The 20,046-nt window shown below is 43.4% G+C and overlaps 1 protein-coding gene across 13 annotated transcripts in view; it reads right to left on the reverse strand.

The window, feature by feature from the left end:
• Positions 1-452: 452 nt before the first annotated feature.
• The window catches only part of PXYLP1 (2-phosphoxylose phosphatase 1), a 114,236-nt gene continuing 94,642 nt past the window's right edge, over positions 453-20,046 (reverse strand). For 12 of the 13 annotated variants that reach the window (XR_008553949.1, XR_008553945.1, XR_008553942.1 and 9 more), the window contains 3 exons: positions 17,986-18,125; positions 10,569-12,937; positions 453-2,059 (listed from right to left, as the gene is read on the reverse strand). Coding sequence is in view for 1 of the 13 variants with exons in the window: in XM_037525873.2 (XP_037381770.1) it covers positions 12,000-12,937; positions 17,986-18,125 (1,078 nt within the window). In the remaining 12 variants the exon portion in view is untranslated. Of the gene's footprint in view, positions 2,060-10,453; positions 12,938-17,985; positions 18,126-20,046 lie in introns of those variants that run through there. The other variant, XM_037525873.2, reaches the window with a different exon arrangement.

Here is a 20,046-nt window from a genome sequence, read left to right on the forward strand (position 1 = left end):
GAGCAATAATTCTGAATATATTTGTACTCACATATATGCTAGACTCTTGGGAATCCACTGAAAACTGTTACCCCCCGCTCTTCTAAGAGAGACACACATCTTTATCTCCATACTTTTCAGAAGACAAGATCAAAACCATGTGTGGAGCTGTCGTTAAGGACCTCGGCAGAGATAGGTCAGAGGCAAATCAATTTCCTGGTTGCCCTCTCTGCGGTCTTCAGGTGGCTCCGGAGAAAAGAGTAATGTTCCCAGTCCCCAGAGGAGTCCAGGCATCATGAAGGGACAGCCTCTCCTTCCCTCGATTACTCTCAGCTATGGAGCCAGGTTATCTGTCTGGCAGGTCCCTTGCTGAGGAGTCAGCCGCTCAACTTGTTAGTGGGAGCAAGTCAGATAGGCAATTCAACTAGGCCAGTTAGAAAGATAGATCAATCAAATGATTCATGGTTTAGAAATTTAATCAGCCCAACATCCAGGCAGTTACTCAGAATTAATTTTTCAGAAGGACAGTAGTTCATCAGTCAGAAGGTCGATGTAATGACCCTCTGTGCGTCAGAGCCAGTTGTTGAGAATGCTAACAGCTGGTTCATCAGTGGGAAGAAGGCAGTTAGGATGCAACCATCTGGACCCAGAGTGTGTCTACTTGCCACATCTTGAAGACAATGTAAACAGGTGAAGAGAGAGTTGATTCTTAGGCCAACAGAGGGAGATTCAATTTGACAGGAAAGAGGCCTCAACCTAGGCTGGGCAACTGGAAAGGAGAAACTGCTGATGGGCTAGACAGAGTTACCACTAGAGGGCAGTGTGACACCCCCTCATATCGAAGGTCTGCAGACTGGCAGGCTCACTTCATTTGTTCAAGTCCCAGTCTTGGGCCAACTTTTGCAGAAAGGTTGCTGAAAAGGCTTCTCACCAGCAGAGTTCCTAGCCAAGTCATTCTTGACTCGAAGTTGGGAGGAAGTCTTGCCTTTCCTGGGCACTGCTGCCAGGGGCAGGAAGAAGGAAGTTTGGAGGACACAGAGTGATCTGCTTGTTGCCTCAGGGAACAGCTCTCTAAACTGAGGCACTGAGGGTGGGAGTGTGTTCTGGTGCATGTCACCTGCCAGGCTGCTTTCCTTCAGCTTTGCTAAGGACCAAGGAGGGTTTAGAGCAGTGGCCCAGCTTTGTGGTCAGTTGCTTCTTCTAAAATGGACAGGTGGTGAGGTTAGATACAGATTGTGAACATAACTATGAAATGTTCTGGGAACAACCCTTTTCTGCTATAGCAGGCAAGAGAGCAAAGCCATCTGCATAGACTTGACATCTGTGAAAAAGCTGTGCTAAATCTGCTGCCTGTGGGGAAAGCCAGTTTTTTCAGCCTCCACTAATGGCCAAGGAACAAATAAAGAAGATTTAATACCGGATATCCAGCCTTTGCATCTCCACATTCTTCAGAAAGGATCACATTCAGCCCCAGCATTGCCTTTCTCTGTGCATAGGCAGCATCAACTCATCTTTGGTACAAACAACTTAGAACCAGAAACCCCCCTGTCAAGAATAATTACATTTTTAATGTCAAATGACTCACTGTTCCTGCCTTCATAAACTAAATTCAAACTTGGGATTGTTGGGATAGTTCTCATAGAGTAAAATCTGTCAGACTGCTTTCTGGGCTTGAAGCCTCACTTTGGTTTTCTAATAAACTCTTCATCTCACTATGCTGGAGACTTTTATTCCAGTCAATAAGCTAATGAAGGAGACATGGGCAAAGGATGAGCAATGGGCTTAATTTCCCTTGGGGACCAATTGAGGTGCTTATATAAGGTGGCAAACAACGTGAGGCACAAAGGCAGGACTCAGAATATTTGAGTTCTTTTCTCCCCCAAAGGGAAGCTCATATGGCCTGGAGTTGTATCTGAACTTATGCCCTGAGCATGATGCTGGGCCTCCAGGTGAGCATCCTGGCAGGGACGTGTTTTGGTTGCAGTTGGTTTGAGTGACTCAGAGCAGTTGAGAGAGTAACTTGAGGGTGATGATTGTTGCCATGTAGAGGTGCCTCATGTGGCTCGTGGAGGGTAGCATCCTGAAGAAGAATGTGAGGCCAGAGAGGTTAGGTATTTTCTCTGAGTTTCACAGCTGGCAAGTGGTACAGATGCAAGAAAATCTGAGTCAACTTCCTAGAAACTCACCAGCAGGGGAAGGCAAGTACATCCAGGGTGCTAAGGCCTTTGCTCTCTGGGCAGTAAAAGGGGAGTCTTTTCTTTGAAAAGATAATATATCTACTCATCACAAATTCTGTCACTGCCTTGAGAGGCTTACCATTGATTGTAGAAGTGAAATAAGAACAGATGAAGCAAGGGGAGAAATTTGCTTCCAGATAGTCCAAAGCTGATTACAGAGAGAAGTTACACCAAGGCTTACCATTTATTGAACACATACCATGGACCTCACAATGGTTGCACCCACCTAACAGTCTCTATCGTTCATGGTTATCAACAGGCATTTGTTGTGCCCATTTTACAGGTAAGAACACAGGCTCAAAGAGGTATTTTCCCAGTATCAGTGTTAAGTGACAAACTTAAGAATGGGACAGGGATCATTCTAGATTATGAAGTACTTCCAGGCCCCTTAGCATACCACTTCTTTCACCCCATTACTCCATTATTCCCTCCAGGAATCTGGAAATTGGGTGATAGCCAATAATCTACTGCATTCCAGTAGATAAGAATCCTACAAGACAACTGTAAGATCCTAAAAACTCTTTCCCCTTCTGGAACAGCACACTCCACACACAGATGGGGCAGCAGATGAGGGTGAAGGACTAGGAGATTGCTAGATCCTGAGGAGCTTAGATTTTCTCTTGAAGGCAGTGGAGGGTCAAGGGTTTTTAACAAGGAGTGGCATGATCGCATTTGTGCTGACAGGAATCTACAGTCTCTACGTATCAGAGAGAGGAATACTGAGTATGTGTTTTGCATGCACCAGTAAGCCAACACACATCCTCCATTTAGGAACTTGCGAGAATTTAATATAATGGTGCTGTGTTGATGAGCAAGGATACAGCAGTCAGGCTGGTTTGACTCCCAGTCCTTCGGGCTTCCTGGCTGTGAAGCCTTGGTCAATGACTTCTCAGTTTCTTTTCTTTTCTTTTTTTTTCTTTTTTTTTTGTGGGACCCTCGCCGGCGGCTGGGGAACAAACTGGCACTGCAGAGCCTGCGGGCAGCCTCACAGCCCAGCACTCAACCGCTGAACCACCAGGGGAGGCCCAATGACTTCTCAGTTTCTTCCCCCAACTTAATATGGGAAATGATAATGATGGTTTCTAAGTTCAGGGTTGCCATGAGGATGAAACAAGGTTATGTGTACACAGCACAGCACAGCACAGCACAGCACAGCACAGCACAGCACAGCACAGCACAGCGCCACAGCTGGGCAGTGCTCAAGGAGCACTGACTCATCATCATGTCCCACACATCTGCTCCACCACCCGTCCTCTCAGCTTCCAGTCTTTTCCCAGCAACTGTAGTGGCAACCAGGTCCATGTGGGCTTTCATTGGGCAGATCTCATTCCTTTCCTGTGCGAGGGCCACTTGGAGGCTGCTGTGCCCAGGTGGACCTGCTGGGCCTGGTGCATGTCCAACCCAAAGTGCAGGGAGATGGCTGTGGTGGGCAGACATGGATGACTTCCCTCCACTCTTCTCCTGGGCGAATAGATTGGAGATGCATTTCATAAGCTCCTCAGGAGGCCCCAGGCTAGAGCAAGCCATCACCGTAGTCGCTTTGGTACTTTGGCACCAACCCCCACTTTGCTTATTCATCTCCACTCCTATCCTTCACTGCTGCTCCTTAAGATCACAATCCCCAGACTCTGCATTTAAACTTTTTCTCAAACTATGCTTTCAGAGGAGACCAGGCTAAAACACCCCATTGTAAGATAATCCTACTTTCTTGGAATTGTTGCCTTAAAAAATGGGAAGCGAGGGCCTCCCCTGATGGCACAGCGATAGAGCGCTGGGTTGAGAAGCTGCCTGTAGCCCCTGCAGCACCGGTTTGATCCCTGGCCACCTGCGAGGTTTAATCCCTGGCCACCTGTGAGGGTCCCACATGGTGTGCAGACCTCTCCTGCCGTGCCCGCTGCTCCCCTCAGCAGTGTATTTCGTCGGTCTGCCTGTTCTGTTTCCCGCTCTGGCTCTGCTGAATCCTCTCACCCTCTCGTGCTTCTGACTGTACCCAGTGCTTGTACAAATAAATAATCTTAAAAAAAAAAAAAAAAAGGGACACGAGAAAGGGAAGGAGCTAAAAACACAAACATCCATATGAGAGATGCAAGGAGATCATTTCCTGGAGTACAGTAGACTCTTGGCTATAACCCAATTTCCAAATTTCTCACATTCACTTGAATGAGGGTGATGGAGTACTGGGGTGAAAGAAGTGGTATGCTCAAAAAAAGAAAACTACAGGCCAATCTCTCTAATGAACACTGATGCAAAAATCCTTAATAAAATTTTAGCTAACAGAATCCAACAATGTATCCATAAGATAATTCACCACGACCAAGTAGGATTTATTCCAGGGACACAAGGATGGTTCAACATCCAAAAATCAATCAATGTAATCCAACACATCAACAAAAAGAAACATAAAAATCATATGATAGTATCAATAGATGCTGAAAAGCTTTCAACAAAGTACAACACCCATTTATGATAAAATTTCACCCTTGAAATTCTCAGGATACAAGGAACAGACCTCATCATCATAAAGGCCATAAATGACAAGCCCATAGCCAATATCATTCTCAATGGTGAAAAGTTGAAAGCATTTCCATTAAGAGGTGGAACAAGACAAGGATGTCCACTCTCACCACTGCTTTTCAATATAATACTGGAAGTCCTAGCCAGAGCAATAAGACAAGAGAAAGACATACAAGGAATCCAAATAGGGAAGGAAGAAGTAAAACTGTCACTATTCACAGATGATATAATATACATAGAGAATACCAAAAACTCCACAGAAAAACTAATCATACTAATCAGTTTAGTAAAGTAGCAAGATACAAAATCAACATGCAAAAATCAGTAGCCATCCTATACAAAAAACAATAAATTTGAAGAAGAAGAAATCAAGAAAATCATCCTTTTTATTATTGAAACAAAAAAAATTAAATACTTTGGAATAAACTTAACAAAAGAGGTAAAGGACCTACACAAAGAAAACTATAAAACACCGTTAAAAGAAATAGAAGACACAAAGAAATGGAAAGACATCCCCTGATCATGGACTGGAAGAATTAACATTATCAAAATGGCCATCCTACCAAAAGCAATTTACAGATTCAATGCTATTCCAATAAAAATTTCAATGACATTCTACAAAGAAACAGAACAAATATTAATGAAATTAATATGGAGCCACCAAAACCCCCAAATAGCCAAAGCTCCCCTGAAAAAAAAAAGAAGGGAATGGAGGTCTCACACTTCCAGACTTCAAACTATACTACAAAGCCATAATAATCAAAACTGCATGGTATTGGAACAAGACCAGAAATAAACCCACAGATTTATGGTCAACTAATCTTTGACAAAGGAGCAAAGAATATGCAATAGAGCAAAGAAAGTTTGTTCAATAAATGGTGCTGGGAGAACTGGGTTGCGACATGCAAAAGAATGAAGCTTAACTACTACCTCACACCATACACAAAAACCAACTCAAAATGGATTAAAGAACTAGACATAAGATCTTAAACCATTAAATATATAGAAAGAAATATAGGCAAAACACTACATGACATACACCTCAGTAACATCTTTAAAGACACATCAACTAAAGCAGTGATAGTGAAGGCAATGCTAAACAGCTGGGACTACATCAAAGTAAAGAGCTTCTGTACAGCAAAAGAGACAGTAACCAAAACAAAGAGACACCTCAATTGGGAGAAATATTTGCACACAAAACTAATGATAAAGGACTGATCACAAAAATCTACAAAGAGCTGATGAGACTCAACAAAAACAAAGTAAATAATGCAATCAAAAAATGGGCAGAAGAGCTAAAAAGAAACTTCTCTAAAGAGGAAATGCAAATGGCCAACAGGCATATGAAAAAACGTTCAACATCACTTGTAATCAGGGAAATGCAAATCAAAACAACAATGAGATACCGCCTTACACCAGTGAGAATGGCATATATTAAAAAAAAAAAAAACTAGTTAACAAATGTTAACTAGTTGGCGAGGATGTGGAGAAAAAGGAACTGTCCTGCACTGCTGGTGGGAGTGCAAACTGGTCCAACCACTATGGAGAGCTGTGTGAAGATTCCTCAATCTGCTAAAGATGGAGTTTCCATATGATCCAGCAATTCCACTCCTAGGTATTTACCCAAAGAACACAAAACATTAATTCAAAAGGGCACCTGCACCCTTATATTTACAGCAGCACTATTTACAATAGGTAAGCTATGGAAACAACCCAAATGCCCAAAAATAGATGACTGGATCAAGATGTGGTACATATACACAATGGAATATTACTCAGCAATCAAAAAAGATAAACTCATGCAATTTGCAGCAACATGGATGGAGCTGGATCATGCTCAACAAAATAAGCCAGAAAGAAAAAGAAAAATACAGGATGGTCCCACTCATAGCAGGAATTTAGAAAACCTAAAAAAGAGACCAGGAAAAAGACTAATTATAATAAAGTAAAAATCAAAATCAATAAGCAACTATAAACCAGAGACACACTACAGGGCGGGCGGAGAAGGGAGTAGGATCAAAACACGGGGGTTGGGAATTGTATGGGGACTATAACCAAGATGAAAATGCATACATTGTGCAAAAATGAAAAACGATGTAAAAAATATATAAAATAAAAAAAAAAAAAAAGAAGTGGTATGCTAAGGGGCTAAGGGGTCTGGAAGTACTTCATAATCTAGGATGATCCCTGTCCCACTTCTAAGTTTTCCACTTACCACTGATACTGAGCTGATGTCTTCAAGTCTGTTTTCTTACCTGTAAAATGGACACAACAAATGCCTACTGATACCATGAATGATGGAGACTGTCAGGTGGGTGTTTAGCCTGTTGTGAGGTCCTTGGTATGTGTTCAATAAATGGTAAGTTGTGGTACAATTCCAAAGCTGTAATCAGCTTTGGAATGTCCAGAAACAAATTTCTCCTCTTGCTTCATCTGTGCTTACTTCACTTCTACAATAAACGGCAAGCATCTAAAAAGCAGTGACAGAATTTGTGATGAGTAGATATATTATCCCTTCAATGAAATGACTCCACTTTTACTGCCCAGACAGCACACGCCTTCGCCCCAGGATGTGCTTGGTTTTCCTTGTGGTGAGTTCCTGGGAAGTTGACTCTGCAGGAAGTTGAGTGGGGAGTTTTCTTGGGGTAACACTGTGAAGGAAGAGAAGGAAGCAGGATGAGGCAGAAATGGGCCGAGAAGCAGTCATAAGGCCTCAGCTGGCCCTGTGCAGGCCTCTGAGCTGGATGGTGCTTTACATCCCTATGGGTCAGTGGATGTGGCTGCCCTGGAAGGAGGGCTTTCCTGGTCCTGAAGGAGGAGCTGCATGGTGTGAAGGATTTGGACAATGTGCCAGGCGTGCTAGTTCTCTACCCAGTCCCCATTGATCTCTTCTTCCTTAGTAAAAGGTGGCTGATTTTGTCTGGGACAGCAACGTGCCCAATAAGTGAAAATACCCATTGTCCTAGATGCCTGTGCACTGGCTGGAGCTTAAGGAACTCATTCTGGCCAGTGAGATGTAAACAACAGTCTGGGTTTCTGATCACACGGTGGATCCACAAGAAAATGAAAGGCTTTATCTGTTTAACCATTATAATCAGGTTTCTGTTGCATGTCACCACACAGACCTAAATGGTTCAGACAGGAATGATCATATGGTGTGGAAGAAAATGGTCCTTTCAGTTAAGCACATGGACAGCTTTGAGTCCCATCTTGCTGCATGCTAGTGAGCTAACTACATGACCCTCACACATGTCACCCTGGCATGTCTCCCTTGTCCTATGTCAGATTGCATGTCTCAACACATAGCACTGTGGTAATCAACATGTTCCTGTTTGCCTGGGAGTTGGCCAGTTTTAGCACTTAGGTTCCATATCCTGAGAAACCCCTCATCCTATTAAAACATATCCCCCAAAACCGTACCTCCTGTACAGATGGAAGAGAAGGCCCTGCAGGCTGAACATTGTATTTGATGCTGCCCCCTACTGGCTGACTATACTATAACATCACCACAAATAATCAGTTTTACAGAGTTCACCAAAAAAGTTAACTACAGATGGTTAGAGGTAAGGTTGGAATATTCTAACCATTTAGATCTAAATTTGTGACTGTTGTACCCCACTATGTTTTAGCATTTATTGATATTTGCTGGCAGATATTTTGTAGTGCTATTGGGACAATTAAATTAGTGTAGGTAACTAATGGTGTGTCATACTACGCGAGCAGCAATGTTCTCTTGGCGTGATGTACACTTGGTCTAGCCTCTGAGTTTGGACTCTTGCCTTGTAAGTGACTTAATTTTTTGGAGTCTGTTTCCTCATTTTTATTAAGAGTAATAGGGCTTTTCCTCAGAGGATTGTTTAGATTGATAAAGAAATCTGCCTGTGGAGACACACCACCCAAAGATGGAGCCTTAATACTGGCAGTGAAGCAGACAGCAGGCCCCCACAGGGTCCAGCTCGGCTAAGCTGCTTCCTCTTCAACAAAGGCTCTTATTACTTATCTGAGCTGACCAACAGGCAGGTACTATGTTAGGGTACAGCCCCAACACTGGGGTCAGCAGCCTGAGCAGTGGCGCTAATTGATGCCCAGGCCAGTGTTGGCCACCATCAAAGCCTGCAGCGTAAACCTCAGCTTTTCTGCTTTCTACTCGTGGTTGTATTGAACTCATGAGGGCACGCTCACCCTTGTCTGGGCTGCTAAATCTGTTCAGAAGGTGTCAAAGGAAAGGAAGCACTAACCCTCACTTGTCCTGCATCAGCCTTTTTGAGTTCTCCTAAAAGGAATCACTCATATCTTTTAAGTCTAATTCTTCTATAGCCATGAAAACACTCAAACAGACTCAACAGCAACATTATATTAAGTTGTTCAATTCTGCTTATAAGTTCAACTAGAGAAAGACTACTCCGCTGATATTAATACCACTGGTATTAATAAACACCTCCAGCTACACCGAAAAAGGGTTCGTCGTCCAGTTGAATTAGAAAACCAACACATACCATTGTTGGCCTCTGCTTTGTTCTGTCTACCTCAAAAGCTTTGTAGTCCTGTTTTAGTAGCTTGGTTTTAAGTTTCAATTTCACTAAATTTTAATGACATTTAGAAAATGCCTCAGCAATATCATGAAATATTATGCAGTGGCTATAAAAAGAGCCAGCTTTGGGCCTGCCTGGTGGTGCAAGGGGTTAAGACGCAACCTATGAAGCTACCTGCAGCCACTGCAGCACGAGTTCGATTTCCTGGCCAGGGAGCTACCCACATGGTGCAACAGACCGCTCCTGTCTCACGTGCTGCTCCCCTCAGCAGTGTATTTCAATCTTACTGTTCTGTTCCTCACTCTGTCTCTGGTGAATCCTCTCACCCCCCGCACCTCTGACCTACACTCCAGTTCTTGTATGCATAAATAAATAAATCTTTAAAAAAAAAAAAAAGAGCCAGCTTCTGCCCCCCGCCCCTTTCTCACTGTGGAACTATCTCAAGACGTACAGTTAAGGGGAGCAGGGCAATGAGAAATATTTCTATGACATACTGTGAAAGGAAACAAGTGAATGAAAAAAAATATATAGTGACTTGCTTCCCTTAAGAAATATGTGTGTGGTGCTCGCTTTGGCAGCACATATACTAAAATTGGAAGAAATATGTGTGTGTGTATATATATATACACACACACATATGAATGTATATATGTGGGTATGGATATATATCTATATGATCTTATTTCTATTTAAAAATCACATTATTTCTGTGTCTGCTGGAAAATTTCTGTAAGAATAGCAGCAGTTTGCAGGTGCTCGCTGGAGGTGGAATTAGAAGAGAACTTCACTTTTGAGGTTGTTTTCAGTATAGTTTGAGTGTGTCCCAGTATGCATTTATTCATTTTAATCATAAGCCCAAGACAACTGTCATAAACCCAAGACAACTGTCATACATACCTGTCATGAACTAAGTCATCAGACTATTGCCCAGAAACAAAGAAATAATCCATCAACTTAGCTCAGTGCTCCGTGTCTCAGAACTTGATTTTGATGAAGTTATTTTAATGTTGCTCATACCCAATGTCTTGGGGCGGGGGGAAACTTTTATCTATACTTTCAATGTTGGCTCTTATCTAAAATATCTACAATAGGTACTGTTGAACTGATTTAAAAAAAAAAACTGATTCACGTTTCTTTTTGTAACTTCAAGCTGTACTCAGCATTTCTAAGTCAGATATATTGTGAGTGGGAGTAAAACTGATTAGGCTTAAATATTCAAGAGACAGCACATGATTTTTGGCAACTGAAACATTTAAGATAAACTAAAACTATTGGTTCTTACTTGAAAAAAAGTAGAGTGACTTACAGGTACAAACCATTAGTTGTGTGCACAAGTAGTCTTCAAAAATTTATTAATAGAAATAGACATATTCAAATGCATCACTGAAGAAAAACAGAGAAAAGGAAGGTCAACAACACTGAAGATATCGCTTGCACTTGACATTTCATCACACAGAACTAGCACCATTAATTCAGAAATCACATATTTAATTATAATTGTTTCTAATATATAAAATACCTTATAAAGATTAGTGATCTAGTAACAAAGTTCTCCCAAAACTGATTTAAAAATCAATTAGAATTTACCATTTGAAACTGATGAAAATGGTTTAAAAATCGATCTAATTCTACGGCTTGTCAAGGGTAGGAGCCATAATTCGTTTTATTGGAAGAAAGTGTGTGAATTCAGCTCTGGCTCCCTTCTAACCACCCACTAGGTACAGTAAATTGAATAGCACATAGGAAAAAGAGCACATCTAAAACTGGTCTTAGAAAATACTTTCCTAGACTATAAAAATACTAAGTGGAATACAAAAATTTCAGCATATACAGCAAACAGACTACGACAAATATTTAAAACATACTTAAAACTATCTTATACCACAATCATCATGAACATCAAGTATTATTTTAATGATTTTTTATGATTCATTTTGATTCAATGGTTATTTCCCCTTAAGATTTCTTCTAATTTCAAATACAGACCAAATCCTGTGTTTCTAGCAGAAGTTACTGGAGGCACCACTGAATAATTCTTGGTTTTTAACTGGTTCTCAAAGTGCAGAAAGTGCAAATTGTAGGAGAGCCTGTTTTTCAGATCAGAGGTCAGCAAACGACAGCCTGGGGGCTGAACCTGGCCTGGTCCACTGCCTGTCTTGGAGGCCCAGGAATGTAGCTCACTGTGTTGTCTCTGCCTGCTTTCACTTTCTAAGAGCTTAGTTGAATAGTTGTGACAGAGACTGTATGTGACTGTTTTTTTCGGTGTGCAAAGTCTAAAATATCTACCATCTGGTCTTTACAGAAAAAGTTTGCCAACCCATATTTTAGATAAGTCACTTCAGGAAATTTTGCACTGAAGGAGGATATAGTATGACTGCCCCAGATTAAGAACATTTTGGCTGAGACTTGCTGGTCCTGGCATACAGTACCGCAGCAGGTTAAAAGAGTACACGTTTGGATTGGCAACTTGAGAGCGGAAATATTATTCTAGCATTGTAAGAAAAGCCGGGCCACGCCAAAGTACCTTCCTTTCTCTGTGAACTGGCCATTACATACCAACCAACTCATGTACCTAATTATAGCAACATACTTACTGTTCAATCCAAACCATCTCCTTGGCTCCCAAACATGATTTCTAGCCTTTAAAAACCAGTCATCTTGTACCCTTAGCAACAAACAGAACTAGAAGCAGCTTCTGCATTGGCATGGATTCTCTAAGTGCTGTTGCGTGTGCCTTTCAGAATCCTTCCCTGTGACATGCATCAAAATAACTAGTACTACCACTACCCAGGGCCACAAACATGTCCCTTTTGACAAAGCGGACTAAGTTTTCCAGCGGGCACATGGGCTTGGGAGAATGCTTATGGTGGTCTTGGCAAAAAGAGGTGTGAAATGTGACATCAACACCATTATAAAGAATTCGGACAGAATGTTCACTGGGCTTTTCTCTGTCTTGCCAGAGCTCAAAGATCAACCTGGCAGCAAACCTAGGGAACCTGGCTTCTGTGAGGCCCAGGGCACTGAGAACCGGAGACAGAGTGACGTCGTGAGCAGAGTAGAGGGTGAACAGCTCTTCTCTCCTGCCCTCCGCGGCACGCAGCATGCGGCTGATGGTTTGATTCAGGATGGGGTGGGCGCCCAGGAGCGCATACCCAAGGTACAGTTTCTTCTCCTGCCTGTCTCTCTCATCCTCTATCTGATGCATCTTAATCACCTTGAAGTGCTCCATGTCGATGCAGCCATTTCTGGTGCAAGGGAAGCTGACGTTGTGGCAGAAGTGGCAGAGCATGGAGTCTATGGGGTTGGCGGCTCGGAGCTGCTTGGTGGGGACATCCACGAGCTTGGCCATCTCCCCATAGGTCCTCTCCAGCTGGCTGTTTTTCAAACGTAAGAGGTACTGCCGACGCTGCTCCTTTTCCAGATACTGGTTTCTCACTGGGCAGTAGCAGTTTCCAGAGCAGAACAGAGCACTGGGCTGGTGCCTGAAATAAATCTTCTTCCAGTCAAAATCTGGGAGAAAGCCATAAAGCAAAGCCAGCCCACTTTGCAGAGTCCGGCTTTTCCCGGTGGTCTCTAAGTAAAGCTCCTCTGCAGACCAATCGTTGGGCAGGAGTTTGTGTTTCTTTAGGTAAATGTCCCGCAGGAGCTGGCCATTCTGCAGATGCTGCACGATCCCTGAAACACAGAGGACACCAGCTTCCCTTACGACCAGCTTGGCAAAAGTGACAGTAAACAGAAGTTGAGTTGGCATCTGACTCTGGAGTGCTTTAGGTCAGTGTAAGTTACGATCAGGGAGTCCACTCCCTGTCCCATGGAAGCTGCAAGAATGGGTCCACCTTGCAAAGAGACCCTGGGGTTTCCCATGAAGGGATGAGCAGAGTGAGGCCTGTGCTTGGACCCATGGCCTTTGTGGGGCGCTCAAGGTCCATATGCCATAATCCCTCCATCTGGACCTGTCCGCCTTCCCTGAGGGAGGTCTTATAACTGGCAGATGCAGCCAGTACGAATCACCATACTGGTGGACATGCAGGCTGTAACTGGCATGGAACTAAGGAGAGTTCTCTTCCTCTGTCCCAAGGTCACAGCTTTCTCAGTGCGAGGGAGAGCTCAGGGAACTCAGCTTGTGAAGAGAAAATGCTGCTCACTGGCTTAGACTCTGCATTGCTGGGAAGTTCTCCTTCACACCCCTCTTCCCTACTCTATTTAGCCCAGCAAAGGCCATTTCTGTTAACAAAGAAGGCCTCTGCTAACCTTCCAGGTACATTCTGCTAATCCTGCTCGGGCTTGACAGCTCATCAAGAAGGATACTCTTTATGGATATAGGATGATCCCCTAGATACCATATTTGAAAAAAAGCAAAGTGCAGAACAGTATGCTTATTATGCTTCTTTTATATAAAAATGAAGGCAAAATAAAAACACGTATTTGCAGTTGCTTCTCTTTTGTACAAAGAAACTCTGGAAGAGGGCCTCCCCGGTGGCGCAGCGGTTGAGCGCTGGGTTGCGAGGCTGCCCGCAGCCTCTGCAGCGCCGGTTCGATTCCCGGCTGCTCCCCGGCCACTGGAGGAGGGTCCACATGGTGCGCAGACCTCTCCTGCCGCCCGCTGCTCCCCTCAGCAGTGTACTTCGGTTCTTCTGCCTGCTCTGCTCCCTGCTCTGGCTCTGGTGAATTCTCTCACCCTCCCGCGCTTCTGACTGTACCCGGTGCTTGTATAAATAAATGAATAAATCTTTAAAAAAAAAAAAACATAAACAGAATTTATTAAAAAAAAAAAAAAAAGAAACTCTGGAAGAATACACACACAAAAAAAGGGTTACCCAGGGTGATGGGGGTGGGGGGCACAGAATGGCTGGATGGGCTGTGGGTAAGAGTGAGAATTTTAAGTCTATTTTTTAAGTTGTTTTAATTATCAATTATTACATTATTATCTTAACAACAATGAAAAAGCCTTATCCTCAAGCAGGAGCAGACAGTTCAAGATAAAAGCAAGCTCATCCTCCAGCAGATGGATGTAAGGGGCGCAATTTCAATGACATGGTAAGAACTCTCTGAGAGTGTAAACCACATGCAGGTCCTATGACCCATAATGTCATTTATTCAGATGTCCAAATGGTTTGAAAAGCTTTACCACAAGGATGAGATGATTTGAGGCTGAAATACAGAAAATAAGGAACTGTGTTGGCCCAGGAAGCCCGCCCCCCCCACCAAAAAAAAACATAACAAAACGGAACCCACAAAGATGTGCATGTTGTAGTCTGAATGGGGGGTCCTTGAAGAGAAGTCCCTCAAGATCTAGGCAAGGAAAGTCTAACATTTGCAAAATGACTTGCACAATGAGGCACCCCATAAGTGACGAACCTAACAAATCTCCATCCTGCCACAGCTCATCTCAGGGCAAACTTTCCATTCTTTGGCTACTATATCTTAAAGTTGAGAGCTTGTGGTATGCCAGACTTTTCTCATTTAAACCTCACAAGAGCCCTTTTAATAATGAAGGTATATCATTAGCATCTCCATTTTCCTAATTTTACAGTTGAGGAAACCAAGGTGCTGAGCCATTCAGAGCTGAGAAGTGGATGAATCAGAAATTAAGCCCCTCAGGGACCCCAAACTTGTGTCCCTGCTTGCAGCACCTTCCTTGGATATTTTCACACAGAAATACAAAGCCCAAGCCATTGAGGATTTCTTCTACGCTCCCCCCACCCCAACACAGACTGCATCTTCCTGACTTTGCTCACACCCTTCCCCTTTCTCTGACCAGAGCAATCTTCCTCCAACGCCTGCTGGTTCCCATAGCACTTTCTCTGCAGTCTTCCTTCTTATTCTCCCAGGTCAAATGAATAATTCCTTTCTTTTCCCACAGGCTGTGCACCCCTAACTGCATTCACTGAGCTCAGCATATGCTAGTGCTGTGCGGGGCACTTCACAGTGCAATCTAATCCAATTTACCGCCAGCCCTGGTGGGAAACATTAGGCCAGTCTGTCTACTCCAAAACCTGTGCTGAATCCAGAAGACGCTGCAGCTGCCAGCAGCACAGTTCACTGTCCCAGTGTTGTCCCTCTGCAGTCGTGGGCTCCTGCAGGACAGGCAGGGGATGGTCTCATTCAGTTGACCACCACCGTCTTCACACTCAGCAGCTGCCAAAGCCTCTTGGATAGAGTAGGTACTAGTGATCAGTCTTATCTAGTTACTGCGGGGAGCCATCAGGTGCCAGTTATAAATGATTATTATAACAGCTATGTATTTTTAATGACATTTAAAATAGAAGATAAAAATGACCATTAAAAAAGAATAAGAGAACAGGAGCAAAATGATTTCTAGAGTAAGACTAATTGAGAAAATGATGATGATAATAGATCAATTGAGAAGAAAGGCTGGAAGGAATGATTGTCTCTAAGTGTGTGAGGGCAACTATCCCCCATTTCTTCTCAGGGATCCAGAGGTTGAGCCCCCACTGCTCCATGCAAGTCACCCTCACCTCCTAGTCAGCTCATGGATACTGACCCTCAAATTTAAACTTGCATGTTTTCTCTGGTTGTGGCCAGGACTGTCATTCTGAGGCAAGGATAATAGTATTATTTTAATTGCCAGTTCCAGGCAATGGAGGCTGGTCACATTCTTGCCCCGAGAGTCTGTGAGTCACTCTAAATCTTTATAATGCATTTCCCTCTTTTGTTTCAGCTTGTTTCCATACTTGCAACCCGAGTGCCTAAACAAGCATGGTGGTTCTCAACAAGCATGGGACTGCGATCCTGGAGGGCTTAGGGGTTGGGTTGTCACATGAATATGGGGAGGGTAGTTCCTGACACCTAAGGGATGGGGACAGGGGGCTAGGAGTCTCCACAGGAACTGTTCTCTATCCCCCATACTTTTGAAAGCACTACTAGACATTCCCACACATAAAAAACATGCTGAAATACTTTAGCCTAGGATCTGTTTTTGTGTCTATAAACACAAAACCATTTTTACATAACATGAATATCCACTCAGCCTTCTAGACATGCAATACAAATAAAGGACCTTACGCAATTTGTTTTGATCAGAACTTGTCAAGAAATCATGTCTCAACCTGTCACTACAGTGTCTTGAATGTAACATCCTCAATCGGGGGCCCCTGCAGCTGTCACCACCACCTATCTACACTTAGGTGAAAGCACTTGAGACGCCTTCTCTTTTCTAGTGTAGTAGCATTATATCAAGATACATAGAACTATATAATAAATTAATTTTGTTTTTCCATTACATTATAGGAAGGGATCCTGATGTAACTGATTTTCAAAATTATGCACACAGAAAGGTTATATTGATATTTGAGTTTCACATTAGGATAGTTAAAGGAGCACAAAAAATGCCTGTTAAAAAAAGAGTGGTGGACCTGTTAGAATAAGAACTCCTGTTCTAAACTAATGCAAAGCTTGTGCCTATGGAACTAATTATCAAGTTTAGGCTAGTCCTCCAGCACCTTCAGCTTGTCCCAGTTGGCTGCTCACTATATTTCTCCCCAATAATGATGGTTTTCATAGCAATTGTAAAAGCAAACCAGGGCCAACTATAGGACAAAGACCCTATTTCCACGAGAGCTGAGGGTCCTAAGGTGCTGGTGGTACAAGATCAGAACATAAGCTTATAGATGCTCTGGTTTCTTCCACAAAGGCTGGTGCCCAAGCAGAGGTCCTTGCAGGTCATAGACTGAAGAACCAGGAAGCTGGGGGCATACCAGTTCCTTCTCTTCCAAAAAAAGAAAAAAAAATTGACCCCCTAGATAAAGCCAAACTCAAAAACTAACCCTTGAAAGCTGACTACAGAACTGGGGCATCCAGAGCGGGAGAGGAAGGGGGAGGGAGCATGATGGACTATGGTGGGGCATGGTGGGTGCACTGGTGGTGGGTTTGCTCTGGCACCACCACAAGGGGCGGATCCCATAGTTCCAGAATACAGCCTACAGTGTAACCAACACTACCTCCATGCAAAATTATAAGAAGAATAATAAAAATAAACATCAAGTTAGACTAAAAACAAACAAACAAAAGCAAATGAAACTGACCCCACAGTTAATTTGCCAATATACCCTGACAGTTAACTGGCTGCACAGGGACAGATGCCAAGCATCTGGGCCAAGCAAACTCCATGGGGATCTGCACATGTGCTGCTTCTTGAGATGTCGCCATTAAAACCTCACAGATATGTTGTCTGCTGTATCTAAGAACATGGGAGTGGTTACACAAATTATGGCCCATCCATCGTGCAGTAAGATGTAGCCGTCGGATATGATATAGATGTATGTTTACTGACAGGAAAAGATTATCACACTCTATCATTAAGTGAAAATGTGGGTTACAAAATAGTGTGTTTACTAAGATACCACTGTGTGTGTGTGTGCAGGTGTCCGTGTGTGTGTGCATGCACGTGTGGACACAAGCACAGTGAGAGAGACTACTAATTTCTTTGGTGGGATTATGGGTGCTTTAAGTTTTTTTTCCCTTTTGCTTAATTGTCTTTATTTCTCTTCCATGACTTTGTACTACTTTTCTAGTAAGAAAAAAAGATTATTTTTAACTTTAGGAAGTCAGATGTTTAGTTAGCTCCTTCGGTGGATGCAGAGTTGCTTGAGCTGTCAGTCTTTATTTACCTCGAGTCCACAGCACCATTCCCAGGAGAGTCTGTTCTACACGGGGGCCAATAGGGAGAGCAGGCAGGACAGTGAGTGAGCAAGAAAACATACCTGTCTGCGTGAGCTCCCCCATCTCACACAGCGGATGATTGGGGTATAGAGGCAGGGAGTGTAAGGGGCTTTCAAAAGAGGCTCCAGATCCTTTCGACATGTGACTAATGAAAGCTTCCAGTTTAGGGTGATACGGTTTCCTAAAGAGACAACACAGAGAGTTAGTGGTCAGAGTTTCAGAAGAGTCAACCATGGTTTCAACTCCAGCAAGGACATCCCGGGTGCAACACAGACTTTCTAGACCACAATACCAGGTCCTGGCTTGATCATTTTAAAGTTCCAGTGTCATTATTACTCTACCACAGAACCTAGGCATAAAACCCCCACTCAGCAAGGCCAGCCTGAGCCTTAACCTCTGTGGAAGAACCCATCATTCTTGGCACCATGGGCCTCAGCTTTGTCCCCACCATCCAGCTCTCCAACCTGCACCCTTCCTGTGTCTCTCTCCAGGAGGCCACCAACCCCAGCAGGCAGCCATGCCTAGCGGGGAGTCCCTGGCTTCTCCCTTCACATGCCATCAGCTGCCCAGTGCTGCAGGGGTGCACTACCTGGCTTTCACCCCTCTCTTCTGCACTCCTGCAACCACCACCAGGGTTCTGAATCTCGCAGCCTTCGTCTAGATGGCAGGGGCTTCCTCTTTGTTCTTCCTGCAGTTTAATCTTGCCCCTGGAGTCCTGCCTCAGCCAGAGCCAGAGCTGAGGGTGGATTTAAAGGGCAATCAGACTAGTCTTTGCTCTTCCCCACAATAAGTTTCTTGGGGGAGCTGTGCCCAGCTGGCCATTGTCTCCTCCAGCCCCAGCTCCCTAAGGTGCAGGGTGTCCAGCCCTTTCTACTCCAAGACTGCTCTGGTCACACACTGTCGGCGTCCTTCTGTTCCCCAAACACCCGGGCCAGCACGTGCCAACACTTTCCATAGGCTGCCCCTTCCTCCTGGGAAACCTCCCCCAACTTTTACCTGGATAAACTTAATCCTTAACCTACCTGACCTGGGGGAAATCCTCTAAAAGTCTCAACTGTTTAAGATAACCAAGATCGCTATAGCACTCAACAGCTCAGAATGCTTTTACACACATAACATCAGGTTTCATGTGGGGTGGTAATGAATAGCTAAAAAGCAGTTTATTTATGAGGGCTGACATTAGTTAGATTTCTGCCATGAAGTACATGTGGTAAATCAAGATAAAATTTATTTTTCCAGTCACTAATACACAAATCCTTGAATAATGAGATGACCTATGAATATACACACCTTTCCTTTGAATGATGAAATGGCCTGTGAATATATGTCTGAATTTTCAAGCTGAGCAGAAGTGGACAGAGTAATACCCAACTAAACTAAATCAGCAGGAAAAGCAGCAAGATAGATTGTTCTAATGGCAGACCCCCTGCTGTCTGAAAGCCCAATTAACTTTGGCAATGCTTTTAAAATGGCTGCCAAAATGGGTTTATTATCTTTCAAAAACATAAAGCTAAAAAAAAAATCCATCTTTTAGAAAATATGTTTTAAAATTAGAAAATGCTAATCTTGACTAACAGTATAGTTTAATAAATCACCCGGGATTGCTACAGGGAATTATGTCTTCCCATAAAAATAAAGGGTATGTTATTTTTCCCGAGGCTAACACACATAAATATTTGCAAACTGGGAAATAAAATTTCTAGACTGATAATGAGGCTGCCCATACGAATCCACAGAAACAAAGGCTATTCATCAACAGGCATCAAACGTTCTGCTCTGGGCCAGGTCAGTGATGTCTGAGAAGCTGGGAAAGCTTTGCTGCCTATTTCAGAAAGAAATTCTAATGGAAGTATTTGCTGAACTGTCCCAGGTTTTTAGGGCATCTGACTGCCTACTGATGCATTAATTTCAGTTTTCATGAGAACTTGTTTCTGGTACGAAATGAAGATTCATACAAGAAAAACTTCACTTACAGAACAGATGACAAATGACTGGAAATACTTAATGGGAAGAGGACCAGGTAACCTGAGTCCCAGGACTTCCTAGGTCTGCCCTGCTTGCCTGGCCAGACACTCCCTTCCAGGAGTGGAAAGGGGTCCTTG

Source organism: Talpa occidentalis, unplaced genomic scaffold (assembly GCF_014898055.3).
Source record: "Talpa occidentalis isolate TD23 unplaced genomic scaffold, MPIMG_talOcc4v2.1 talOcc4.4, whole genome shotgun sequence".
Taxonomy (NCBI): Eukaryota; Metazoa; Chordata; class Mammalia; order Eulipotyphla; family Talpidae; genus Talpa; species Talpa occidentalis.